This window comes from Trichogramma pretiosum, unplaced genomic scaffold, assembly GCF_000599845.2.
Source record: "Trichogramma pretiosum strain Unisexual culture from Peru unplaced genomic scaffold, Tpre_2.0 scaffold90, whole genome shotgun sequence".
Taxonomy (NCBI): Eukaryota; Metazoa; Arthropoda; class Insecta; order Hymenoptera; family Trichogrammatidae; genus Trichogramma; species Trichogramma pretiosum.
This window is the reverse complement of record NW_019641031.1, coordinates 381,490-406,281: the sequence shown is the minus strand read 5'-3', so window position 1 is coordinate 406,281 and position 24,792 is coordinate 381,490. Positions and strand designations below refer to the sequence as shown.

At 42.4% G+C, this 24,792-nt stretch overlaps 2 protein-coding genes across 3 annotated transcripts; one reads left to right on the top strand and one right to left on the bottom strand.

Annotated features, from left to right (window-relative positions):
* Positions 1-516: 516 nt before the first annotated feature.
* Positions 517-24,608, bottom strand: LOC106657641 (RING-box protein 2). The gene is made up of 2 exons (XM_014379251.2): positions 24,284-24,608; positions 517-943 (listed from the first exon to the last, which is right to left on the bottom strand). The coding sequence occupies exons 1-2, from the start codon at positions 24,453-24,455 to the stop codon at positions 762-764; spliced, it is 354 nt and encodes a 117-aa protein (XP_014234737.1). The 5' UTR covers positions 24,456-24,608; the 3' UTR covers positions 517-761.
* LOC106657640 (facilitated trehalose transporter Tret1-like) lies at positions 6,209-23,844 on the top strand. 2 transcript variants are annotated; one of them, XM_014379249.2, is made up of 6 exons: positions 6,209-7,127; positions 13,111-13,614; positions 17,734-17,859; positions 20,020-20,143; positions 21,237-21,796; positions 21,883-23,844. In XM_014379249.2, the coding sequence occupies exons 1-6, from the start codon at positions 7,050-7,052 to the stop codon at positions 22,462-22,464; spliced, it is 1,974 nt and encodes a 657-aa protein (XP_014234735.1). In that variant the 5' UTR covers positions 6,209-7,049; the 3' UTR covers positions 22,465-23,844. The 2 variants fall into 2 exon arrangements, with proteins under 2 accessions (XP_014234735.1, XP_014234736.1); XM_014379250.2 differs by lacking the exons at positions 6,209-7,127; positions 13,111-13,614 and adding an exon at positions 14,552-17,573.
* Positions 24,609-24,792: the final 184 nt, after the last annotated feature.

The following is a 24,792-nucleotide window of genomic DNA, read 5'->3' as shown; positions in this document are numbered from 1 at the left end:
GTGTGTGAAAGAATAAGTCACAGTGAGACGACGAGGAAAAGTGCCTTCGACGACGCCACACGATTGGCTAAGCGTCGAGTCGAGCCTCCAAGTGACGTAAATATATCGTATTATACATATATACGTATATATAAAATCGCCTACGTACACGATCGGGCTTAAGACGTTAACACGGCGCTGTTCCGCCTTCTCTCTCTCTCTCTCTCTCTCCTTCCCCCTTTTTTTTCTTGCTCGTCAAGTATCATACATGTATGCAATCAATATTATATATACCTGCTTTGCAACGGTGTATGGGCAATATTTAACTCGTATAATCAATTATTAAGCTTTTAATCCTTCTATATTGGCGCCGATATACATGGCAAGACAATGCGGTTTAACCCAGACGCGTAATATGCATCGAGACTCGGCGCGTCTTTTTTTAAGAAACGAAAAAATCTTGGCGCGAAGGGGAGCATGATGCAACCTCGCGAATACCAGCAAGTAAGAAAGGGAAAGGAATAAATAGATTAACGATAGCGTTATAAAAAATTTATTTCATTAATTTATCGGTGAAAATAGTAGATCACAAGGGCATAGATCTTTACTTAAAAATTGAATCTATAGCGGATTCGTACACTTTGTCAGTTCTTATTAAAATTTACGGGAGATCGTTTACACAAATTCAGGCAATCGATATTGGGCCCGCGGTGGTAACAGTAGTCGTGGTACGTCAAGATCGACGATGGGAGTGCTGCATCGTCGTCGTCGTCGTAGCCCATTCACTTGCCCATTCTCTGAATGGACCACTCCTGCTGGCAGAGTGGACACCTATTGTTTTGCTTGACCCAGAGCGACATGCAGCAATAATGGAACGAATGATTGCACTCGCCCCAGACGACCACGCAGTCCTGCTTGCCGTAAAAATCTTTTTTGCTGTCAGCTTGACATCTCAAGCAAGCGTCTGAAACAGAGAGAAATAAGGAAAAAACGTGTGAGAAAAATTAAATCACGCCAACATATATATTGTATTCTAATCGCAGCAGCTAGCGCGTGTAACAATCACGCGCTATTCTAATGTCTAGGAATTATCGGCTAATTATTTTTCTTAGGTGGAAAAACGAGAAGAAAATCGTATGTAATAATCCGCAGAGTATAGTTATATCTTCGGATCGAAGCGGTGCATGATTGACATTGACTCGTCCGCGTTGCTGCTCGTGAGCATTGGCAACGAAAGAGTCTAAAAATAGTTAAAAGCGTATAGAAAAATGTCAATTAATATGAAAGATAGAAGAAAAAAAAGAGAAAATTTGTTGAACGAGACATTAATACAGGCTAACCTCCGTATTCGCGGGGGTTCTGTTCCAAAAAAGTACCGCGAATACGGAAACATTGCTCTTATGGAAAAAGGGGGGTTCGGTTCCTTGCTCAACTAAAATTTTCATGTATGCATATTAGAAAAAAAATTTTTTCTTTGAAAATCAAATTTATGATGTAATTTAGAATAATATTGAGTTAAGCTTTGTTGCTTTGCTCTGCGCAATAAATCTTTGTACAAATTCTTATAGCACTGTAATGATTTTTCAATATCTTGTTTAAACTGAAGACTCCGAGACATGGTAGGATCATAAGTTAATGCTTTTTCAATAAGACATTCTGCGTCTGCTAAAATATTCCTGATCATTTTGGAAGTAAGTACGGGTTCTGGATCTACATCTTCAACCATTTCCTCATCTGCTGAATTTTGCACTATACTCTCGAATTCTTCGACCCTAAAAGCTTGACTCGACGTTATTAAATCGAACAGCTCTTTTTCTTCTTGCGACAAAAGCAATTTTCTAGCCAGTGGCCAATGCATGTAGGATTTTGATTTTTTCGGCAAAATTTAATACTTTTTTACCACGTTTCTTCTCGGGCACGTTTCGCAATTGTGGAGCCATTTTTTAAAACAAATTTAAAAAAATTTTCCGAAAATATTACACACGCGAAAATAAATAACCTTTAAAACCGCGAATACTGAAATTGGGTATCAAATGAGCGAACCGCGAATACGAAAAATCGCGAATACGGAAACCGCGAATACGGATTTTTGCCTGTTTTCATAGTCGAATCTTAGAGCATCGAAATGCATAGACTATCCGGACTGTGCTTTGAAATATATTAGCAATATAATTCGTGTCGAAAAGATCGATTACACCAACCGGTCGAAGGATAGGGCTAAGTAGCACATTATGATTGTATCGAAACTCGCGTTTGTAGCCGGTACATTTCCATTATCCGCTATCTCCTATTCCTCAAAATACGTCTGCGTATATGGGTATCAATGGTTTGCGTACGTAAACGGCCTGTAAATTAGTAATCGCGCTATTAGCGCCAATTTGGCGCTCAACACACATCGCGCTTGTATACTAATCTATTGCGCACGAGGATCCTTTCAACCGATCTTAGCGCGTGTCCCGGACAATCGTCTTGTGTATATATATCTCGGCTCTATTGTATATGCCCCCCCTAAGGACTGTCATTGTCAATTGTCGCTGATGAATGATTTATTGTCTCTTCGAGATCCATCAATGCGCCTCGAAGTAACATGGGATCTTTCCATTTCGAGATTCTTCTCAATTGTTCCGCCCGAGCGCAGCAGTTTGATATAGAATATATGCGTATAATACAAAAGAGAAGGCGCACACGGCGCTTGCGATCGATTGAAAAATCGCGATTCGATCCGATTAAACCCCACTATAAGACGAATGGAAATGCACCGAGGCAATAAAAATGTTAATGGCCTTAATTAATACTATGTACGCATAAACGCGTTGTAACGCGCCTCATCGAATCTTTCCCTCGAGAAGCTTCTTTTCTTCTCGTATTCCTCAACTAACTTAATTGTTATGTATTTTGATTCGTTGGAAAGTGTGTATATGTATACAAGTGCACATGTACGACATTATTGTGTGCGATTGTCACAGTGGACAATGGACTCGCGCGCGCGCCTTTGAACTGTAGATCGAGCGAAGGTTCAGAAATTTCTCGGTCTTCCATATATACGAGCCTAGTACTAGCACCAATGAAAATTTGTACAAATATTAAATTATAAATATTGTCATGAAGTTGCCAATGAAGTGTCTCATGGTATAGGACCTTCGGCAAAAATTCGATACGTTTACTGCATACTAGAGTTAAGCTGTACATGTTTCGCTCCGATTGTGCCTCGCACCAGCAAAATCGTGCAATTATTATTTATTATTATCATTATTATCACTGTTATTACTATTATTGTTGTAGTTGTTAAAATGTTCATTTAAATTAATTTTACGATTACAAATGCCTCGAAAGTTAATCATTACTTCGTACATGTTTGAATTATACTTTTTTTATACGTTTATAATTAAATTGAACTAAGCACAATTATAAATAAAATTATTCTGAAAAAAATCATTGACTTTTGTATTTTGTTCAATTAATTGACCCTCATTTCAAAGATGAAACTTATAGACAGGAAAACGTATGCCAAGTTCATGGAGACATCAAGATCGCAATAGTGGAAAATGTCAAATTTCATATTGACTATTATTACGTTTATTAGAAAAACTCATACACGAAAAGTTCTATTTCAGTATTAACATTTTTCAGCTTAAACAATCCAAGATGGCAGTTATTGGCGCATTTACTTTATTACGTCTACATTCTGCGCCTTTGCACCTCGCGTACGTATAACGTGCGTGCGTACGTTTAACGTAATAGTAATTTTTGAATGGCTCCACTTTGTTCATTGAATTTTGTAAGGAAAATATATGAAATTTTTTTAAAAAAAATTTGCATCAACTTCGACTCCCCATTATAACCAATTTGTTAATGAAAGGAATTTTTTCTCTCCCGCTATATTTGAGTTCAACCGTGTACTAAGCCATATAGGCCATTAGCGTTACGAACCAATTATTCAGATTTGCAACTTGCTCTGCAAAGGATCAAGTGTGTGTATTTGCATTGCGTAATTCAGAGTAGCATCAATCTTGTTCTCTAATCGTAAAATTTAAATGCCGGCAAATAATGTAACGAGTAAATCTGCGATTATGAGACATAGCTCGTAAGTCAAGCTACCAGTGAGTCTTATATTACATCGATTGCGAGAAGATAACTACTGATAAGAATTTACATGATACAATTGCACTTACAAGTGGCATCTAGATTGGTTTTTATTCTTCAATTTGTGTTCGATCCAAAATAAAAAAAAATTCTCACAAGAATTTTTGTCTTTAACCAGTCAATTTTACATATTATAGGAGTAAAATATCGATAAGAAATGGGCTTGGTGCGATCGAAACTCTACACAAGTTTTCTCCGCGGGCATTGAAACTTGGTCACGTATGTAGGATTGCGCATCTATTCCGAAAAAAAATCATTCGGATGCGTAAAAAGCAAAGTACATTGGCTCGTTAACGTCGAGTGCGCTAATTAATGTAAGCGCGACACTCACGTGCTCGCGTATACACCCTCCTTCTTTTCCGATGCAGAGAGAGACCTTGACTCTGAAAGCCCGTTTTTCATCGGCCACTATATACTATAGCAGCACTAGCATTGGCGCACACGTTTAACGCACTTGCGCGCGCGCTCGAGATTATAGTTTTTGCCCACAATTGAGACATTGTGGGTCTCTGCCACCTTATCGGGTCGTCATGGAATCGTTATTTTTCTCATCTTTTTTTTTTTTTTAAATGACATAAATACTGAAAGGCAAAAAACTGGTCACGAGATCATGGGAATACGATTCTGTATGCACGTGGCCTTTGCGGACACGCCCGAGTGTTTTGGAGAATCGCAGAATTGTCGCAGTAAGGCTAGGACTCGCTAATGCGTAATACTCGTATACAGATAAGAAAGATTAAGTTTAGTGCGCACAACGCTAGTGTCACATTCGCACCTGCCATAAAGCTCACGCGATTCGTCGCGTGCGCGCGCGATGATCTTTCTGGAGCAGTAGCGAGAAAATCGTAATCCCTCGATTAGAGAGAGGCATCGTAAAAGTGTTGCATCGAATGCACAAACCGATCAACAAAAAGCACGCCGCTCTCACGTTTTGCATCGATGTCGAGCGCGCGACGCAGAGCAGTGGTACACGGACGAATTCAACGTGATTCCGATATACTTTTTCAATTCATCTCGGGCGTGATTACACTTGGCGTGCATAAGGAGCGGCGGAAACCGAGAGCTCGGTATAAGATCTCGATTAATTCTATATTTAGCAATTGCATCATTAGATCCGATTCAAACGTGTCGTTGTATCAAGTCATCGTTTCACACCATGAACGACTTTACTTTTTTTTCAGGCGCGGCGTCCGGGGGGACAATTGCCAATTGATGCGGATAAGAGAGCAGCCCGGTGAAATGCACGAGAGTCGTATATTATCTACTTGAGCGCGCGCGCGCGCAATTTGGTTTGCGATACGTCTTTAGACTCGTACGCCTATGCGAAACGAAAGAGAAAGAGATAAACAGAAACTTTCCATGGTCTGAACTTGAACCGAAAAAAGGCAAAAAGGGGAAGTAAAGAGGAGCTGTCGAGTCGGCGCATGCGAGTCTCGATCCAGCCCAGCTGTTGGCGCGAGAGCACTTGTTGCCCTTCTACCCCTCTTCCACATTGCACGTATACGCGCGCAGTATTTGCAGCCTATATCGCGCAGGTAGGACCTGCGGGATCGATTAATTTCGTGTCCCACGTATGCGCGCGAGTGCTCGCGCGAATCTCCGTGCTAGAGGAGGCAGTGTGCAGAAAGTGCAGGTGCAGGCTCCAGCTTCTTCGAAGGACACGACTTCCTAGATGCAGTATGCAGCGACCCCGATGAAAAGCTTCGACTATGGTATACAGTGAAGTACGGAATATATAGTGATTGCGGCAAAAGAGGAAACGGGTCGCGATGGCGAGATTTTATCCCGCAGCAGCAGCAGTAGCATCGATCCCTACTACCTTCGTATATAGAAATTCGCGCGTATAACTAATAGGTACATCGTCGCAGTATCAACAGACGCAGACAGCGAGACATTGATCGAGTGAGTGAATGAGCTTGAGAGAGAGAGAGAAAGACGTCTCCGCCGTCGCTGTCGTCGTCGTCGTCGTCGCCCCAACACAGTGCACGCCGTGGGCAGTGTACCCTCCCCTCGACGTCTCTCTCTCTCTCTCTCTCTTTCCTTTATATATAAAGCGACGACGCAGCCACGCGCCTTGCAATATTATAAAAGTCAAGAGCCGGGCCGCGCACGAACCGATTAACGATCGAGACTTGGAAGCGTCGAAAGCACGCCCGCACGCGCGCCTCCGATTTCCGAAACAAGACAGTGCAACATCGATTGACATTTATCGACATTTTTTCTGCGCGATCGGTTTTTATTGCTGTTTTTTCGTAGTGACAACTGCACACAAGAGCAGTCCGAGAATCTGCCAAATCGATCCGCTAGTTACCGGCATATTACAATATATACGTAATCGGGATATACACAAACGTAGGCCGACGATTATTATCGCAATCGCGAGTGTCTCTCTCGCGTGTGCGCGTCCTCCGACGTACACGAGGTGTCCGATGCAAACAGTCCAGAAATAAAGCTGCTGCTGCTGCGCTATCTCGATATTCGCACCGGCGGTCATCATCGCTTGTGTATATACAACATATATATATATAGCAGACGTCGCTAATCGCAAATAAAAGCACAAGACGGAAACAGAAAGAGAGAGAGAGTGAGAAAGTGTATACGAACGACTCGGTTGCAGGCCGGACGCCGGCAGTTGGCGCTCGAACCTCCAGAAGGCAACAACACCAACGTCGCTGCGCGCTGCACGACACGAGCAGCACACAGCCGTGTGCACGTTATATGCAATTCCAGGCCGATAAAGACGGCAGCCCTTGCAGCAGCTGAGAGAGAGCACACGTGTTGAGCCACGATCCATTTAAATACCTCGAGTCATCATCGGCCAAAACAGAGACAGCCCTTTATTGTCCGGGGGATCGTCGCCGTTCGCTCGGATCGACTGACATTTACACACGCTCTCGCATTTATTCGTTATACAAATAATATAAGCCATGGCTAACTCGAACCAGAACAGGCGGCAAATCATGCAGCCGTGGCCTCTGTGCCTTGCTTCGATGGGCAAATCAAAGGTAATTATCAATCGACATATAAGTATAATTTTCTATTCTTTTTATGCTTGATAATATTACGAGACATATCGATATGAATGTTCGCAATGTCACGAGGTTGTCTCGTTTCGTTTTTAACGATCGATAGGATAAGTGTCATTCAATAACTACAGAGTGCGATTTTTTCGAAAAAATTTCCAGTTCTCTCGTTTCCTTCTTATTTTTCATTTTCAATAAAAAGCTCACGATAAATCACGCCTCCGTCATCGAACTATACATTTCATGTGTGTAACGAGTGCAATCAATATTTTCGAACGATGTACAATAAACAACAGCAAAACGCAGAGGTATCGCATTGAACTTCAAATCGACGAGAGGAATATTTTTTTTCCTCCGTAGGCTATGACGCTCGAGTTCGATGGTGTATTACGCGATTGATCGAAATAGCGCCCGAATAATACTAAATTGTGATTGGCACGCGGCAAAGAGATTCGAGCTTGTATATTTACATTGCATAATTCAAAACATAGAACTTGCGGTCTAATCGAAAATTCAAATGCCGGCAAATAATATGAGTGATTAGCTTATGAGCCAAGCTATTAGCGGAGCTTATACATTGCCACCGGTTGCGAGAGATAATTGATAAGAAATTGGCATGATACAATTGCACCTATAAATTGCATCTTTGATTTGTGTCCAATAAAAAAAAAATAAGAGTCCCGCAAGAAGTTTCTTTTACTAAAAAATTATTTAAAAAGTAGTTTCAACGGATTTTTTGGATCGCTCAGCCTTTGAAACGATCGGACATGGCCCTCCTACGTGCATCTAACGCTTTCTATCATACTCTTTTGGCTTTTTTTCACGAAGCCATTATCGATTGCGTCAGTTGAGTTTATTACTTTATAATTTGGTTAGCGCCACCGACTGTCGATTCGAAGATTCATCCCGTTCGGGTAAACGATTTGCGGAGCAAAATCAAACCTTCCTTAACCATCCATTTCGATGAACGGACAAGAGCGAACGCTTCTAGATGGGTCTAGAACATTATCGATCGATCGACTGCGGATGCACCGATCCCGACTCGAACTCGTTTCACGGCTTATATTTTCTGCATTCGCTACGTTGCGATCCGCAGCTCCTTTATGTTTTTTTTTTTTTAATTTCAATAAAAAGGGCCACGGTACGTATGCGGTTTGTCAATTATCGAAACGCGAGCCGGCCAATTGCCTCGCGCGCGCAAAGCCGCTGAATCGGTTGTTTCCATTCGATCGAGCCGCATCGAATTTATTATTATTATTATTATTATTAAAGCGCGCGGCCAAATTTCGGAAGCGTCAACAACGAACGCGAATGGCGCACATTTTTTTCTCGCACCGTCAGCTCGCAACGACGATGCCTATACGTGTTAATATAAATACACGCGGGTCTGACATTCGACTTCTGGAAAGTTCTGTATATAACACGATCAGCGAGTCTCGGACCTCCTTTCTTTTTCCGTAACGTCTTCTTCTCGTTTCAATGGAAGTTAAAGTAGCCGAACTTTGGCGCCTCGCGAAAGAGATACAATCGATAGGAATAGGCTATACAGGCTGGATTCGTTTGGCAGCTGTTCTATCCGACTTGGATGAAGGTCAATTTCAAAGTTCGCGAATTGAAATTTTTCCAGCGGTTTTGGACGAGCCGAGACTTTGTGCGATATACAGCACTCGTTGGCAATTGTGTGTATAAGGTACTAACAAAAAAAAACTCATGGAAAATAAAGGCTACAAGTCCAACCAGGAAGAAACAAAAGGCGCGTGGATTGGTCGAAGGGATCGTGTACGATACACGAGCCGGCTCGTCGAGTCGCGATCGAAAAGACAGCGTGAACAGGTTTTTAGCGGCGGCTGCTGCTTAAGAAAAAAAAATAAGATTTAAAATTACAAACTCAACGTGGAAACTCATATATATGCGGTGTATTAACTGTAAACGGTTGGAAAATTCCCATACTCCGACAGAGTCGGTAAAAGTCGGTGCGTATCCTCCTGAAGACAATTTGAAAAATGTGCGATATAGCGTGTGTAAATTCTTTCCTCTACGCCGTCTTTCCTTTTTTTTCTTTTCTTTTCCTCTCTGCACCAGATAGCTCTCGAGCTGGTTAAAAATAAAAACTGCGAAATCGTTCGCCAACCCGATGAACAACGTATACATAGTGGCTGCACTGACGAGTCGATGGCCGTGAACCAAGTCTCTCCAGAGCTACGCGCGCGTATTATCTTATTATTATTATAATTATTATTATGATCCATTACGCGACAGAAGGTATAAATCATCGTACCGGATCACCTGAGTCGGAGCTACTACTACGCACAGCCGGAACTTGACTTTTCGAGCGAAAATGCATATAAAAATAAACACGTGTGAGGCGAGCTAAAAGGTCTCTCTATCGCTCGGTGACAACGCAATTAGATTTCCGCTGTGATTTTTTGTTTGTTGTGGTTTTTTTTACTGTTCGCACGGCGATTACGCGAGAGAGATTAGTGGAGCTTTATCGCTCGATACGCATCGATCGATCGGTCGGAATCGTAGTATGTGTACCGAGTATGAACTACAACAGGAGCTTTTACGGGCCTACAGAGGAAACGACTCGTTGGCTTATCATGCTTTCTTTTTTGTCTCGTGTTTTACGATGATACATAGGTGATGGCGCGGTTGCGCGCGTACGCAGCTCTCGAGCAAAGTAACGCTACCACCACCTGGGCACCATGGATTCGACAACGGGACATCTCTCGAAGAATTATCACGATCGACGCGCGCAATAATAGGTATAGACTAAAAGATCCACATCGCACGTACAATTAGGCGCATGCAGTTGAATTTTATTTTTCCTTTACTCGGTGTATAGCACACGAGACACTTTGAATGTTCTGAAAATGAGCATGCAGTAGCGATGCACGTTGAGACAATGATTAAGTTCAACGTTCCGAGAGGCGCGCACGCACACGCATGCTATATATCGATTGGCTGTAATATATAGGCAGGTATACGTAATGTAGCCAGCGTAAAATCCGCATATATATACGTATCAATGGAAAATAACCGAAAGCGAGTCGGTCGCGTGCGAGCGCCACTGAGAATGCGCCTGTGCTACGAACGAACGCACTTCATCAGCCCGCGCGGAGTTAATTTTAGAACTCGCGCGCGTCGTCGCCAAAGCTCTCCTGTATATAGGCTCGTTTACTGGCATGTATGATGAGTACTACAGAGAGGAGGGTGGAAGGGATCTATATCCTATCGACGTTGTCTACCTTGTGTACACCTAACAGCTTTTTTGTTGTTGTTTTACTTTTGTTTTTCGCCGTTGAACTTGTATACCCTAAATATGCTGGCGCGATGCTTAGAAAGGGTGTGTGTCTATAAGATAGTCAAAATTATCCAGGATGTCATTGCCAATGAGTAAAATCTTTCAAATTCACGACACAATCGAACCGTATAATGCACGTTACTTTGATTGCAAATTTTTCTACGTCATAAAACGAGCCTCAAAAATGCGTTTAAAAAGCGCGAAAAAACGTGTGTGCAGTCTCGTTTGAATACAATCGGCCACAGTTGAGTATATAAAAAAACAATCGCGAGCGACGCTCGAGTATAATATCACTATTCGACGAGCATCGTGCCTGGCGGACGAGCAACGCGACTGACTCGCGTGTCGAGCGGTTTGCTATACCTACTCGGGCAGTATCCGCACTGTTATTATTATGATGAGCATGTGCGTAACGATCGAACAATATCAAAATTCAAACTTGAACTTTTCAGATTTATCCGATAGTTCTCGTGTACCGATTAGCATGAAAATTTTCTACAATATGTTATCGAAATTGTCCGTATTTGACAATTGTTTTTTTAGAGCACCGTCACTTTTAACTTAGAATATCGCTCGTAGATAGAACATATGTGCTTGCATTGATTGCACTGTGCATGATATTGTTTTATGCACAAATAAATGCTAATGAGAGGGATGTTCGCATGTAAACAAATACGTCATTAAATTTGCATGCTTTCAACGCATGATGTACAATGTTGTGCTTTATACATGTCCGTGGAGGGAACTTGAATCATTGAATGCATCGTCGCCCCAGCGCAAAAACTTAATGGTGCGTTTTTATCTCTGAGTTTAGAATGATCAATTTTGTTGCGCTCAGCCAAAGATACGTACAAAATCCATGCAAAAAAGATGGTGCTTTTTTTTCGCGCATCTATCGATACGGTTTTTCCCGAAATACACGATGTAAACAAAGTCATTCTCAAATTATTGAATATTGCGGAATATTAAAAATCCCTTTCTTTTTCTTTTATTCTACGTGAGAATCAAAATATATTCCGCAATTTTTCTAAGATTATAGTTTTTACTAGAGAGGAAGAGAGATAGAGATAGAAGCCGAACGATTAAATAACAACGCTCGCTTGGCAAAAAGGGGCCAAGGGGTTATCGCGCATTATACGCGAGAAAAAGGCGAGATGACTTGAGAATCTTGAGAGACTAAATTAATGAGATGCTGTGCTTTTGCGCGCCACAAAGTCTCAATCGCTCATTGGTTGGCATATTCTGCCCCTTTCGGTAAACACAAAACTGATAAATTGTTTCGTATAAATAGTATAACTTTCGCCTGCAAGTCTCTAAAATCTCGTTCGATTCTACTGGACATGTGTGTGGGTGAGTGACGTTAACCCTTTTTTTTCTTTCCCGTTGGTTTTGTTTTGCAATTTCCTTACCTCCGTCGATCGTTCGATTGGTTTTACGAAAAAAACTTGAGATTGCTCGAGCTTTTTTGCGCGAATTTCGATTTTTTTGTGTAAGTTATTGTTTTTTTCTAACATAGTGATATTGTGGCCTATTCGATTTCAAAGGTATGAAATTAATTATTTTTAAAATTACACTTAAGCTTAAGTTGATGCCCAAGCCTCGATTTTGACCTACCGAGCATTAAAAGTGTACATTTAGATAACTTTTTTACTAGACCGATTTTCGAAAAACGGCTCTGTGGAGCCCTCCAGTTGTGAATAACTGCACCAAATTTCAGCCAATTTTATCTGGTAGTTTTTCTGGAAAACTGGATCGAAATTTTTGATTACTGTTTGCAGGATAAAAAATTTTGATCCTGTTTTCCGGGAAAACTATCCGATGAAATTGGCTAAAATTTGTCGCAGTTGTTCTCAGCAACAATACGGACGGCTACACAGAGTCGTTTTTCGAAAATCAGCCTGGAAAAACATTTTCTGTGCTTGGTCGGTAAAAATTGTGGTCAAAGCATCACCTTAATGTACAAACACAGTGTAATAATGGTTCAATCATAGTTTCGAGCAGTTATTTTAAGTAAAGTTTTGAAAATCGTGCAATTTTATGAAATGTAATTTTCTGAATGTATAATGACGGCTTATCAAAATTTACTTCTATAAATATTCAATCGCCTTTGAAAATGTAAATGTTTTATGCTGATTAAAAAATGTTATAAATCATTTTAAACTTCAACTTTTGTATTTTCGTTTAATATTGCCATGTTTAATTCAAAATCTCAAGCACCTTCGAAGGTAATATTTTTTTCTTCAAAGAGTTTAATTTTATTGAACTGAAAAGTCAAATCGGGTTTTCCGCTAAAGAATCGATAGCATTGCACAAAAATTGACCGAACTCGTTGCTTTCACAATAGAAACATGTGAGACGAGCAATCGGATTGTTATCGCGTCTCGTCCGGAAATCGCTAGCTCGATCCAGCATCTCTCAATGACGCATCGACGATGATGTATTACCCGAGATAATCCGAATCGCAAGACTGAAAAATTAGGTCGCTTATCGTTTTTCATTTACGTAGCTTTGAGATTTTGCCGAATTTCGGTTCTCATTTAGAATTTCGATGTGTTTTATATGTGTATTATATACGTAGCAAAACTGAACGATGTTTTACGTATACGGTCTATAAGATGAAAACGAAATTGATAAAACGTGAAATGTTGCAATGTTTTACAGGAGCGATCCATACTTCCGAAGTACTACACGAGGGTACCGCAGATCACGAGGAGCCAAGGGGGTAGCTCGAGCCTGGTCCAAGACTGCGCCTCGAACTCGACTCTTTTGACGAACGTCAGCCCCTTCACGAGCCAAGCGGGCTTGAGTTACGTCGACGACGACTTGGACGTCCTGAACTCGATCGCACCAGTCGAAGGAACAACCGATGAGATCGCGGCCGATAAGCCACACTATTACGCGGAAAATCTGCGAAACAATCATCAGCAGCTGGCGGTGCTGATCGATGGCTCGAAAATTTACGATCCGCTGAGGAAGGATCATCATCGCGAGATCGATTACAAGCAGGTCGTCGATCCGCTGCTGAGGCGAGACGAGGTCGCGAGCTCCGACACGAGAATACTCATGGAGTCGCAGGACTTTAAGGACCCGAAGGCGGCCATGAGGCTGACCAAGGGCATAACGCAGTTCGAGAAGGAGAAACGGACCTCGTACTTTTGGACGCAGGTAAGCGCGCGCGGTGCCGAGTACAAAAAAAAAAAAAAAAAGTATATCGGGCGCGTTGCATACGCAGTCGCCGAGTCCCAACGCAGATTTCTAAATTACCAGCATAGTTAAGCCATGCATTACGACCGTCATTGAACTAATTGTGCTGATTTTATCGCGTTCAAGGATGAGATTTGGCGCGATCGCGTAGCGAAAATTGCACGGCAAAGTATACGCGAAAGAAACTGATGCAAATAGTGCAATACCATTTTTCAAAATGACGAACGATTCATCGATAAGTACACGAGTAGCTGCCGCGAGCTCGGCTCAGCTGCTCATCTCCACCACAGCAGCAGCAGTAGAGCAGACGTACGTGCGATCGGACTCGATTCGCTCCACTCGCGACTCCCCTCCCTTCTTCTTCTTCTCTTTTATGCCACTTGTGTGTCTTTCTCGCGCGATTCCTCCTTTACAGCTGATCCACTTCTATTATTATGAGATGCATAGAGGCCAATGTCTAATTTAAGAATGCATATACTCGTATCCGCAAAATTAACTTATCATAAAGGCTGAGAGAAGACGGTCGCCGTTGCGTAATTTCGACGAATATTAACCGGACAATGACGCTTATATCACACTTCTTTTGTGTAATAGGCCAGATAAGATAGATGGCACTCCGGTGTTATTTTTTTCTTTCTCGCGCTCCTCGTCTCGCGCTCCTTTTCAATTATAATATGCTCGTCGTCGTCGTCGTTTTGTGGCTCGCCGCGCGACGTGACACGATGCCTCGACTCTGCAGCGCGCGGATCCGGATTTTCGTATAAAATCGTATCGTAATTGGAATGCCTGCAGTACGTGGATCGCCATTAATTGATTTTTGTTTACCTCTCTTTATAAATGGTATATATGTATTAATAACGTTAACGATTGCGCAAGCTACTACCTGTGCAATTTTTTTTTCTTCGATCAGATTCGTTATAAAATATTTATTTATTTATTTATTTACCTTCCTTTTTTTTACAAAGGCCTGCAGGGGGCAAACGCCCGTGCGCAGGACGGCACTTACAACTAATAATCAATCAATATATCAACATTGAACAATAACAAATATGTGACTAGATCATAGATATATTACAATTCAAATTCAAAGCCACGAAGTAAGTTTATGTATTTCTCTTTTTAACTTTACTTTGAGCGATTTCACACAATCTTCATTCTTAAGCATCACAGGTAGCTCATTGAAGCACTTGATAGCGACGTATTTGTACGTTCTGTGGCCCATCTCCGTTGAATGCAGCGGTAGCTGCAGACTCCTATTTCTGGTATTCGAAGAACTCATACTATACTCAGATTGTAGGTGACCATATTGCCTGATTAATGATTTCCACATAAACAACTTTCTAATTCCCAAAGGGCTGTCACTGTCTTCTTGTTGAATGCCAATTATTTTGCGTAGTTTCTTTTCAATGATAAGTAGTGGTTTTTGTACAATATACATTGTTTTTGACAATATACATTGTCAAATTTTCGAATCTCGTTACATACGTGTGCGACGGCGGTCACGCGAGTTCCGCGCAAAAATGCATATGCACCGCGTGCAAATGATATTTGCAAAAAGAGATACGCGTCTCTCGTTCTCAAAGAAGCTCTCGGAAACGGTCACATTCGTAATTATTATCTCAATACACACACGTACGTTACATATATAAAATACGTTCGTTTGTGCATAGCGCGCGAACCGAGTCAATGCGTAACCGCATTGTTATGAAATTTGATAAATAAAAAGAAGAAAAATGAATTCTCGGGCGGAAAAGTACTCGCGCGCGGCTGCTCTCGTCGTAATACGTCGCGTATCGTATACATTATTATATACCGATGATCCGCGAACGAATGAAAAATGTATCAAGGTTGCAATTTAGAAACGAGATATATGAATCGAAGAGTGGGATAGAGCCAGACGTGTGCGAAACGTCGCTTTTCACCTCGATCGAGCGAATTGATAAAAATTTTCGTGTTCGCGAGGCGTCGCACTCTCGTTTACGCAATAGAAAAAAAAAACTGCAGAGATAATGATGAGATCTCGATAGAGGTCTCGCGCAATCGATAGCGCATCGATTCGGTCTGGTCGGCACATGTGTTGATTCAAAGGCAGCTGTAAAATTAGCTGCCTCGTTTTTTTTGTTGTTGTCGTTTGATATAATTTCTCCGATCTCTTACACAATATCGGTAACATCGATGCCTCGGGCTAAACGCGCGAATATAATTATGCTCGGAGCCAGTTTCCGATCTGGCACAATTGTATACATGTATACAGGCCACCACCACAATGCGACTATCGTCATCGTTTTGGCCAAGGCGTCTGCTAAACTTGAAAGCACAGGTGAGCTCCGTGTACCACTAGTGTTCTGTGAGAGTTATATCTATCGATAGTGCAAATTAGGTGCCGAGAGCGCGACAATAGAAATGAAAAAAAAAAGAAAAAAAAAATTATCGATACAATTGCGGCACATTCAGACATCATCTGCGTCGATCAATAGCATTGATAATGATCGCGCGCGCGCGCGTATCGTTATGAATTTGTCGCCGCGCGCGCGAGATCGGGCATGTGGGCGGGCGGACGACCTTGCACGGAATTTCCAAAGTTGACCCCGACGAGCACCCAACGAGCGACGACGACGACGACAAAAACAGCAACCACTACTACGCTATATAGCATTGGCCGCAAGAGCTTCTGAAAGATTCAAGGTCGTGAAAAGAAAGAGCGAGAGTGAGAGAGAAAGTGAGTTATATCGTCGAGCTGCACAATGCATGCATCGGCGAATTTTCTTTTCTTTTCTCTCTCTCTCGCTCTCGGTAGTAGCAATATTTCAATCCATGCAATAGTCGATATAAGATGCGGGTTCGGAAGTGGCGCGAGAAGCAGCAGCAGCAGCAGCATCATCACGTGGATCGCGCTTGCCCTCGAGACACGTCGTATCGGCTCTAGTCTCGCCCGACGGAGGAGCGGGTTGCTTTTCCGTCTATATACCAACCGCGTGTGTATATAGCTATATAGTTTGCCGCGCGTGGGCGCGAGAAGAAAAGCGCAACATCGCCCGGCTGAAAAACAAACTCTCGTATACGTTTGCGTATGTGTATGTGCGTGCGATACAGGACACGCACACAATCTCGAATTAGACATGCGCTCTCTGGACACACAAGTATAGGAAGGAGAAAACAGGAGGAGGAGGAGGATCGGGCCACTGTGCAATTGTGCTGCACATTATATTACGCGCCGATGTTTGCTCGTCTCGCACGTATAATATGTGTGTTGTCTGCGCGTAACCGTCGAACTTAGCTACCGTTCTCCGCGTTGCTCGTATATAATAACACAAGTTAACGCGTACATCCATCTTGGCCCAGAGTAGGAGTAGCCAGCAACACGGGCGAGAAAAGGCCAACTTGCAAGCAGTGGCACTAGCAGTGGTGGAGTGGGATTTTTCGAGAATCCTGTGTATAAAAGACACCGTCGCTCGAGGAGCTCGCGCCAAAGCAACGACGTGCCGCTCGCGTGCATCTTTACACACGCGCGCATCCGTAACTTTTCCATCCCGCACGCACGCGTATCGTCGAGTATATATCGAGGATCGATCGATCGGCTCCCAACCCACGACCCCCCCGTTTCGCGCGTCAGCTCTCGTGTGCTCTCTGAGCCACAGTTAGTAGTGCGTGTGTGTGCGCGCGCGCGACGTCAACGAGTCACCGATGCTGTGCACGCTCGACCTCTCGCAAGCACGCATCTCGACCTAGCCTGCGCTGCATATCGTATCCGCTTTTGTTATTTTTGATTTCTCGAACACCCCTATCGAGTGCGTCGTCTTTTCACAAGTGTTAGAAGATAATAAAAATCAGCCAACATGAAGATTTTGATGCGAGCCGATACCCACGTGAACATCGAAGTGCCGGGAAATGCACCGGTAGCCAAGTGCACCTTTTCGCAGGTACTACGCAAACACGTAAAATCGCACGAAAGCACACGGTATCGAGGCTAATAGTAATAAAAATTCGATTGGACTCGTTGCGACGCTCTTGATATACTTAGCGGCTCGTGAAATAAAAAGTGGGCGAATTTCAATTTTGGCTTGTTTCTACTTTTTACAGGTACTAGCGGCTTTCTCGGTCTCGCTGGGCTCCATGGTGGTTGGCTTCGCCTCGTCCTACACGTCGCCGGCTTTGACGACCATGAAGAACGAAAACATCACCAGCTTCCGCGTCGACGAGGAAACCGTAAGTAACTCGCATTATTACATATATTTATTTAGCTTTAAATTGTATCGCTTCGAATCGAGTCGCGCGACTATACGTGGACGAAAAATTATTACCGATGCGACGCACGCATCTTTTCTGGATTTTTTTCATTGCCGAGCGCGGCTCGATTGAGTCAGCAGCAGCAGCAGCAGCAGCGACGAACGTTACGAGTCGCGGTGGAGCGCCGATAAATCGGCCCGCGAACGAAGGAAAAAAGAGGCGAAAGAATTTACGGTGACAAGTTGGAAAATTGCGTGTCCCGAAGCTTTACGATCGGCGCGGGCACATACACATTGACCGATAATTAATTATGCACCGCGGCGATCGTGTTTGGTATTTTTTTTCGCTGCCGCATATATCTGCAGAAATAGACGCGCGTAGTATCTTTCTCTTTTCGCGTCCGCGTAGGATAAATATCCATTTAAATCATAGAAAATTGGCTGGCAATGATGAATCGATCTTTTTCGACGACGACGTCGACGACGCCAATAGTTTGTCGATGGGACGCGCACATGTCGCGCGCGGCCGATTGATTTAGATTACGTATATATAGACGAGAAGGCAGACGAAGAAGCTGCTGCTGCTGCTGATTAGATGGAGCAGAGAGCGATTCGCGTCACTCCAGCCGCGCAGGCTCGGCGCTGAGATTCGCGCGCATAAATAAAATAGCCGATCCCCCCGCGTGTCCCTACATATACGTATAAAAAAAAAACTTGCGGCGAGTAACAAACGCGTCACGCGTTTCAATTGTCCACTGTGGCAGCTTTCGAGCTCATTGGGTTCGTTCGAATTAAATCGTATATCCATGCGTAAGCGAAACAATATATAGTCGCGAGTACAACGCGTGTACCTGTCGAGGCAATCATCGTTTCCGGCTTTGTCTCTTGACCGATCGCGACAAAATCTATATGAGAAGCAACTTTTTGACATTCGACACGCGTCTTTTTTCTCACTCTCTCTCTCTCTCTCTCTTTTATATATTGAATCGTATCGAATGTCACGCGTACATATGCACGTACGCGCACACGACGTGGTACGTGCGCAACATCGTCAGCCTCGTCGTCCGCGCCTGTGTACTTCTGCGCTAGTTATATGCATCTTTGATTTTTTTTTCTTTTTCATTTATTGCTTTATTTACCGAACCGCGCGGCTACGTATAGAGGCAGAGATGGATAAAAGAAAAAAAAAATCAGGAAAATACTGCTGCCGCGAGTTCGTTTGGAAAAATACACACTGTTGCTCTCGATCGTTGCTGGCGAGAGATTTTTTTTTCTCTCTCTCTCTCTCTCTGGCTCCATCTCCGACGCTTACGCTTACGACATGTACAAGACGACATATTTTCATTAATAAACGAAATAATTGTAATATACGCTAGTCTCGCGTAGAGAGAGAGGCTCGTCTCGTCTTATCAGCCGCGCGCGCGGGCATAATTATCCGTGTGCGTTTTTAATTAAATAGCGATCGCGTGTGTGTTATAATACGGGTCAACGCGATTAGAGATCTCCCGTGAGGATTATTAAACGGTTACGAAAAAAAAAACTTAAAAGACGCGCGGCCGAGACGGTGGAATGTCGAGTCAATAATGCAATTATACACGGCGCTTGTACCGAGCTTGTTGTTGTGTTTTTACTTGGCGCGCGGGGCAATAATAACATAAATCATCGATAAATCGTCTGTATAGATATTTATGAAAAAAGACTATAGTCGTATAGAATAAAATATGACAAAAGATCGACGAGCTGTCAATAGTTATTGCGCAATTGTCGTAAACATGCGATACTATACTACTATAGTGCCACTGTGTGTGTACATAAGTCTTCGCGCGCTACGCGTGCCAAAGAAACTCTAAACGCCGCGGATCCGCAGATATACGTAGCGGAAGAGGATAACGCGAATAAGAAGCGGCGAGATAGCCGCGAAAGTTTTCGTATATTATATACGAGGGACGAGAGTTTTGGTCGCGAGTCGCGTAATTTCAGGGACGACGTCGCCTCGGTGGGTGACGCATCCAAGGTTTTGCGATCGTCGCGTACTTGTCATTGGCAATAAAAAAAAAATACGTGCATCCTCGCGCACTATATCGAATCTATCGAATGGAAAACAACATTGACCTTTGGCATTGTTACACACAACTTATAGGGTTCATGGATCGGCTCGCTCATGCCACTGAGCGCCCTATTCGGCGGCATCGCTGGTGGACCCCTCATCGAGTACATCGGTCGAAGGAACACCATACTCTTCACGGCCTTTCCCTTCATTTTCTGTAAGTATATCACTCGATCTTTTTTCAATTAACGGCGGCTCGGCCACTGCGGAAGGCAACCGCGCGGCGCATCGCATAAATCACGAGAGTGAGAACTCGCGCTTCTTCTCAATTGTCTCTTAGGTATTTTTTTTTTTACGTAAGCAAGACGCTCGCCGATCGCACACGCTCGCACTCGTTACTCGTATATTATATGGTGCATTATTTCAAAAGCGCGATATGACATGTCTTGTTGTCGTAGCTATTAGAAAACTTTGAAAAAATGAAAACTAAGTCGGTAGAAGTTTCATTTAACAGAATTCTATCTTCCGGAACTATAAAATTTGCATAAATCACGACCACGTTGATTTGCCAGCCGGATAAACATGCAAAATGTCCCCTCCGTGACCTGTCCTGAATTCAGAATCGATTGTTTTCACTCATTAAACACATTTTTACAAATATCCAGCAATATTGTGGTACATAGGCTCTTAAGTTTTTTTACGTCACTCATCATCTTATATAGTTTAAAAACAATTGTACATAAATAACAAATGTGTCCTTAAATTATGTGAAATTTCACATCATTTTAAATAAAGGACCAGTAATAAACGTGCTAGACAGTCATTTTGACCTTTCTAACTATACGAGGGTCATCATTCAGAACTAAGGTACTCGATTTTTACCCGTAGAATATTCGAATCTTAATTGCATCTTCGCTATAACAATAGTTGCACACGAAAATTGTAATAATAAAATAAAGTGTCCCCTCCGTGAACGACGAGTTTTTGAGCTAGCACTTTTTATTTTTGAATCTGGTGGCGTAAAAACGTTCGTCTTTACAAACAATTTTTGTGCGTGATCGGAAAAAAATTTTCAACTTTGCTGTCATCATAAAACTTGATAAAAGTGCGATTTGTCCCCTCTGTGACAAATTTTCATGTTCGCAACAAGAAAATAAACGCATTAAGCGATGGCCGATAAAAAGTAAGAAATATCGCACTTTTGAAATAATGCACCATACACGCGACTCGTGACTCGGGATTTTTTTCCGACTTTCGCAAGTCCGCACGCATCTGTATATATTTAATCATTCATTTTTTATCGTCTACAGCTTGGCTACTGATCGGCCTGGCGGTGAACGTCGTGATGATCCTGCTCGGCCGCATGATCAGCGGCTTCGCCGTGGGCGTCATCTCGCTCTCGCTGCCCGTCTACCTCGGCGAGACGATCCAGCCGGAGGTGCGCGGCTCGCTCGGCCTGCTGCCCACGGCCTTCGGCAACATCGGCATACTGCTCTGCTTCACGGCTGGCATGTATCTCGACTGGTGGCGGCTCGCGCTGCTGGGAGCTCTGCTGCCGGTGCCCTTCGCCCTCTGCATGATCATCATCCCCGAGACGCCGCGCTGGTACATATCCAAGGGCAAGACGAAGCGCGCGCGCAAGTCGCTGCAGTGGCTCAGGGGCAAGCAGGCCGACGTGAGCGAGGAGCTGACCACCGTGGAGAAGATGCACGTGGAGGCCGAGCGACAGGTGAGCTCGCAGCAGGGGCCCTTCGGCGAGCTCTTCAAGGACACGAATCTCAAGCCGCTGCTCATCTCGCTCGGCCTCATGTTCTTCCAGCAGATGTCCGGCATAAACGCCGTCATCTTTTACACCGTGCAAATCTTTGAGGTATACAAAACTCATATAACATCTCCTATTATATTCGTTATCTCGTTCGGACCGCGATTGAAACGCAAATTGGGTGAATTGTGCAGGACGCGGGCAGCAAGCTCGACCCGAACATCAGCACCATCATCGTCGGCATCGTGAACTTCGGCTCGACCTTCGTCGCGACGACCCTCATCGATCGGCTGGGCCGCAAGATCCTCCTCTACACGAGCAGCGTCTCGATGATCGTCTCGCTGGCGAGCCTCGGCGCCTTCTTCTTCATGAAGAACCACCACATGGACGTGTCGGCCATCGGCTGGCTGCCGCTGACCTCCTTCGTCGTCTACGTGATCGGCTTCTCGCTGGGCTTCGGGCCGATACCCTGGCTCATGATGGGCGAGATACTGCCGGCCAAGATACGCGGCAGCGCAGCGAGCGTCGCGACGAGCTTCAACTGGACCTGCACGTTCGTCGTGACCAAGTGCTTCATGAACATCGTGGCGCTGATCGGCCAGGAGGGCACCTTCTGGCTGTTCATGATCATCTGCCTGCTGGGCCTGATCTTCGTGATCGGCTTCGTGCCCGAGACGAGCGGCAGATCGCTGGAGGAGATCGAGCGCGGACTCACCGGACCCGTCAGGCGTATGAGCGCCGTGGCCAACATCAAGCCGACGCCCATGGCTTGTTAGTAATGCGTGCGGATCGAAATTCCCAAATTTCACGATTTTACGTTTACGTTTTTGTTCGTTGCGCGCGCGACGATTGTTGATTGTTGACTACATGTGTAATAGACGTAGGTCACCTACCTATTATCACGTTCGCTACTATGTATATTAACGAAAAAAATGTACGCCTATGGCTGATCTGGAATCTGCGGGGCTGTGGATTATAATCAAAATAATTGATCCATCTTTTCTTCTTACTTTCAAATTGTATATAGTCAAGCAATATTAAGCTTACGCTATAGTTCGGATAATCTGCACGACTACCACGTTGACGCGTTTATTTTTATCCTTTTAGAATATTCTCAGTGTAGATAGATAGATTTTTATGTAAATACATCTTAGCAGAACTTTGCATTTGTCATGCAAGCGATTAGTATAGTTTTTTAAAATAGAGAAAATCAAAGTTAACATTTTTCCTTAGCGAATAGAAATTTTAGCATCGAGGAATGCTCGACTTGTACAGCTCAAAGGATGAATTTTGCACGAGTCCAAATCCATCCTAAACTATTTAAACAAAGTGATATATTTCAATGATTCCAACAAGTATTGTTTACTCAACGAAATCCATTTATTTGAAACAATACTTTTATTAATATTTTTAGTACATTAAAGAAAAAAACCAAAATAGAGGTTTTCTATTCCTTATGTAGTTGATTATATGAATAGCATAGAATTACTATACATGTTGAAAATCTATATTTTTAATGAAACTTTGCAAGAAAAAGCAATCACCTATATTTTTCTATCAAAAACCATTGATTCTTGTTTATATGCATGTATATCTTATATATATGTGTATAAGTATACCTATGTTTAGATAGATTTTATTGTATTTATATAATAATGTTCAATTTTATGCATCTATTATTAAACAAGTGTCCATTCATTTTCATTGATTCTTCAACAGTACTTATACTATCCAAGATTACGAAATCAATTTGATAAAAACAATTTTCATGTCTTTTCATAAAGTACAATTGTACTTTAATACTCATAAAGACTTGGATAATAAATAATAATATTTTGAAAAGTACTGTAAAGAAAGAAAAGATTCACCTCTGTGTAACATATAAAAAATGTTTTTACATGTGCAAGATGAAATCATCAACGAAAAACTCTAAAAAGGTTAAGAACTTGATTAATTTATGACTGTATGATTTAAACGTAGTAGCTGATTAAAAAGTAATGCTATACTTATAGTGTTATCTCAAATGTTATGTAAAATCATCAATTATTAATATGATTTTGATACCTTCATGCGTCTTTTAATAAATTGCAATAAATTTGTATTCATGCTACCAAAAATATTCCTTGAATAAAAAAATGAAACATTTTTTAAATATATATTGCTTTTCTTATCTTACTTGTCGTCCAAACGGGCTGCATGTCTATACAGTAATTAATTGAAACAATAAAATGCCCTTTTGAACTTGATACAATCTTTAAAATAGTGTCTCTAAATAACGTGCACACTTGAAATGTGCAAATTGTTAAAAATTAAATTTTTTCTTAACATTTATAATTTCTAAAACATCAAAAATATAATGAGTCCAGTGAAAAGAATCAATTGAAAACTACTCATCATAAAATTTCAACCAGTTTGTACATAAACATTACCAATGTTTACTACTTGTTGTATCAAAATATGATATTGAGTTCTATCAAAGAAATTTCGCACACAACGTATTTGTAAATAATAATCGTTTAAAGTCAGTATCATTGCTTGAAATATTAAGAAACTCGAGGTTCCAAATGAAGATTACTATTTTTTTGTTGTACCTACCCATAACTTGCACCCTACAGATCGCACACGTATCGCATTCAACGTCCCAACTCCACATAGCCACGGCGTTCCATTTCTTTAATGTAAACATTTTTTCGGATTTGTTTCCGTCTACATCTGTACTACTGGCATCTTCTTGGCTTTGAGACTTTTGTTTCTCGACTTCTGACATGTCGATTGTTATTTTTAATGAAAAAAATGGAACGAGTTGTAATCACACTTGCTTGACACGAAAAAGCGACAGAAAAACTGATTGACAGCAAACTAATTGACAGAAAACAATAATGCACAAACAATCAAACACGACCACTGACAGTAGCTGACTGACGAATCATAACCCATATAACACTTGCCAATGTTTACAGTCTCATGTATACACACTCGGTAATAAGAGTTCATTCAAATACATAGTGAGCTGTTAACAGATACAGATGTCACTACTCTCATCTGCCTCGTTCAAAAGAATTTTAATTCCCGGGCGTGCTCCAGCTCCAGCTTCCAATTAATAG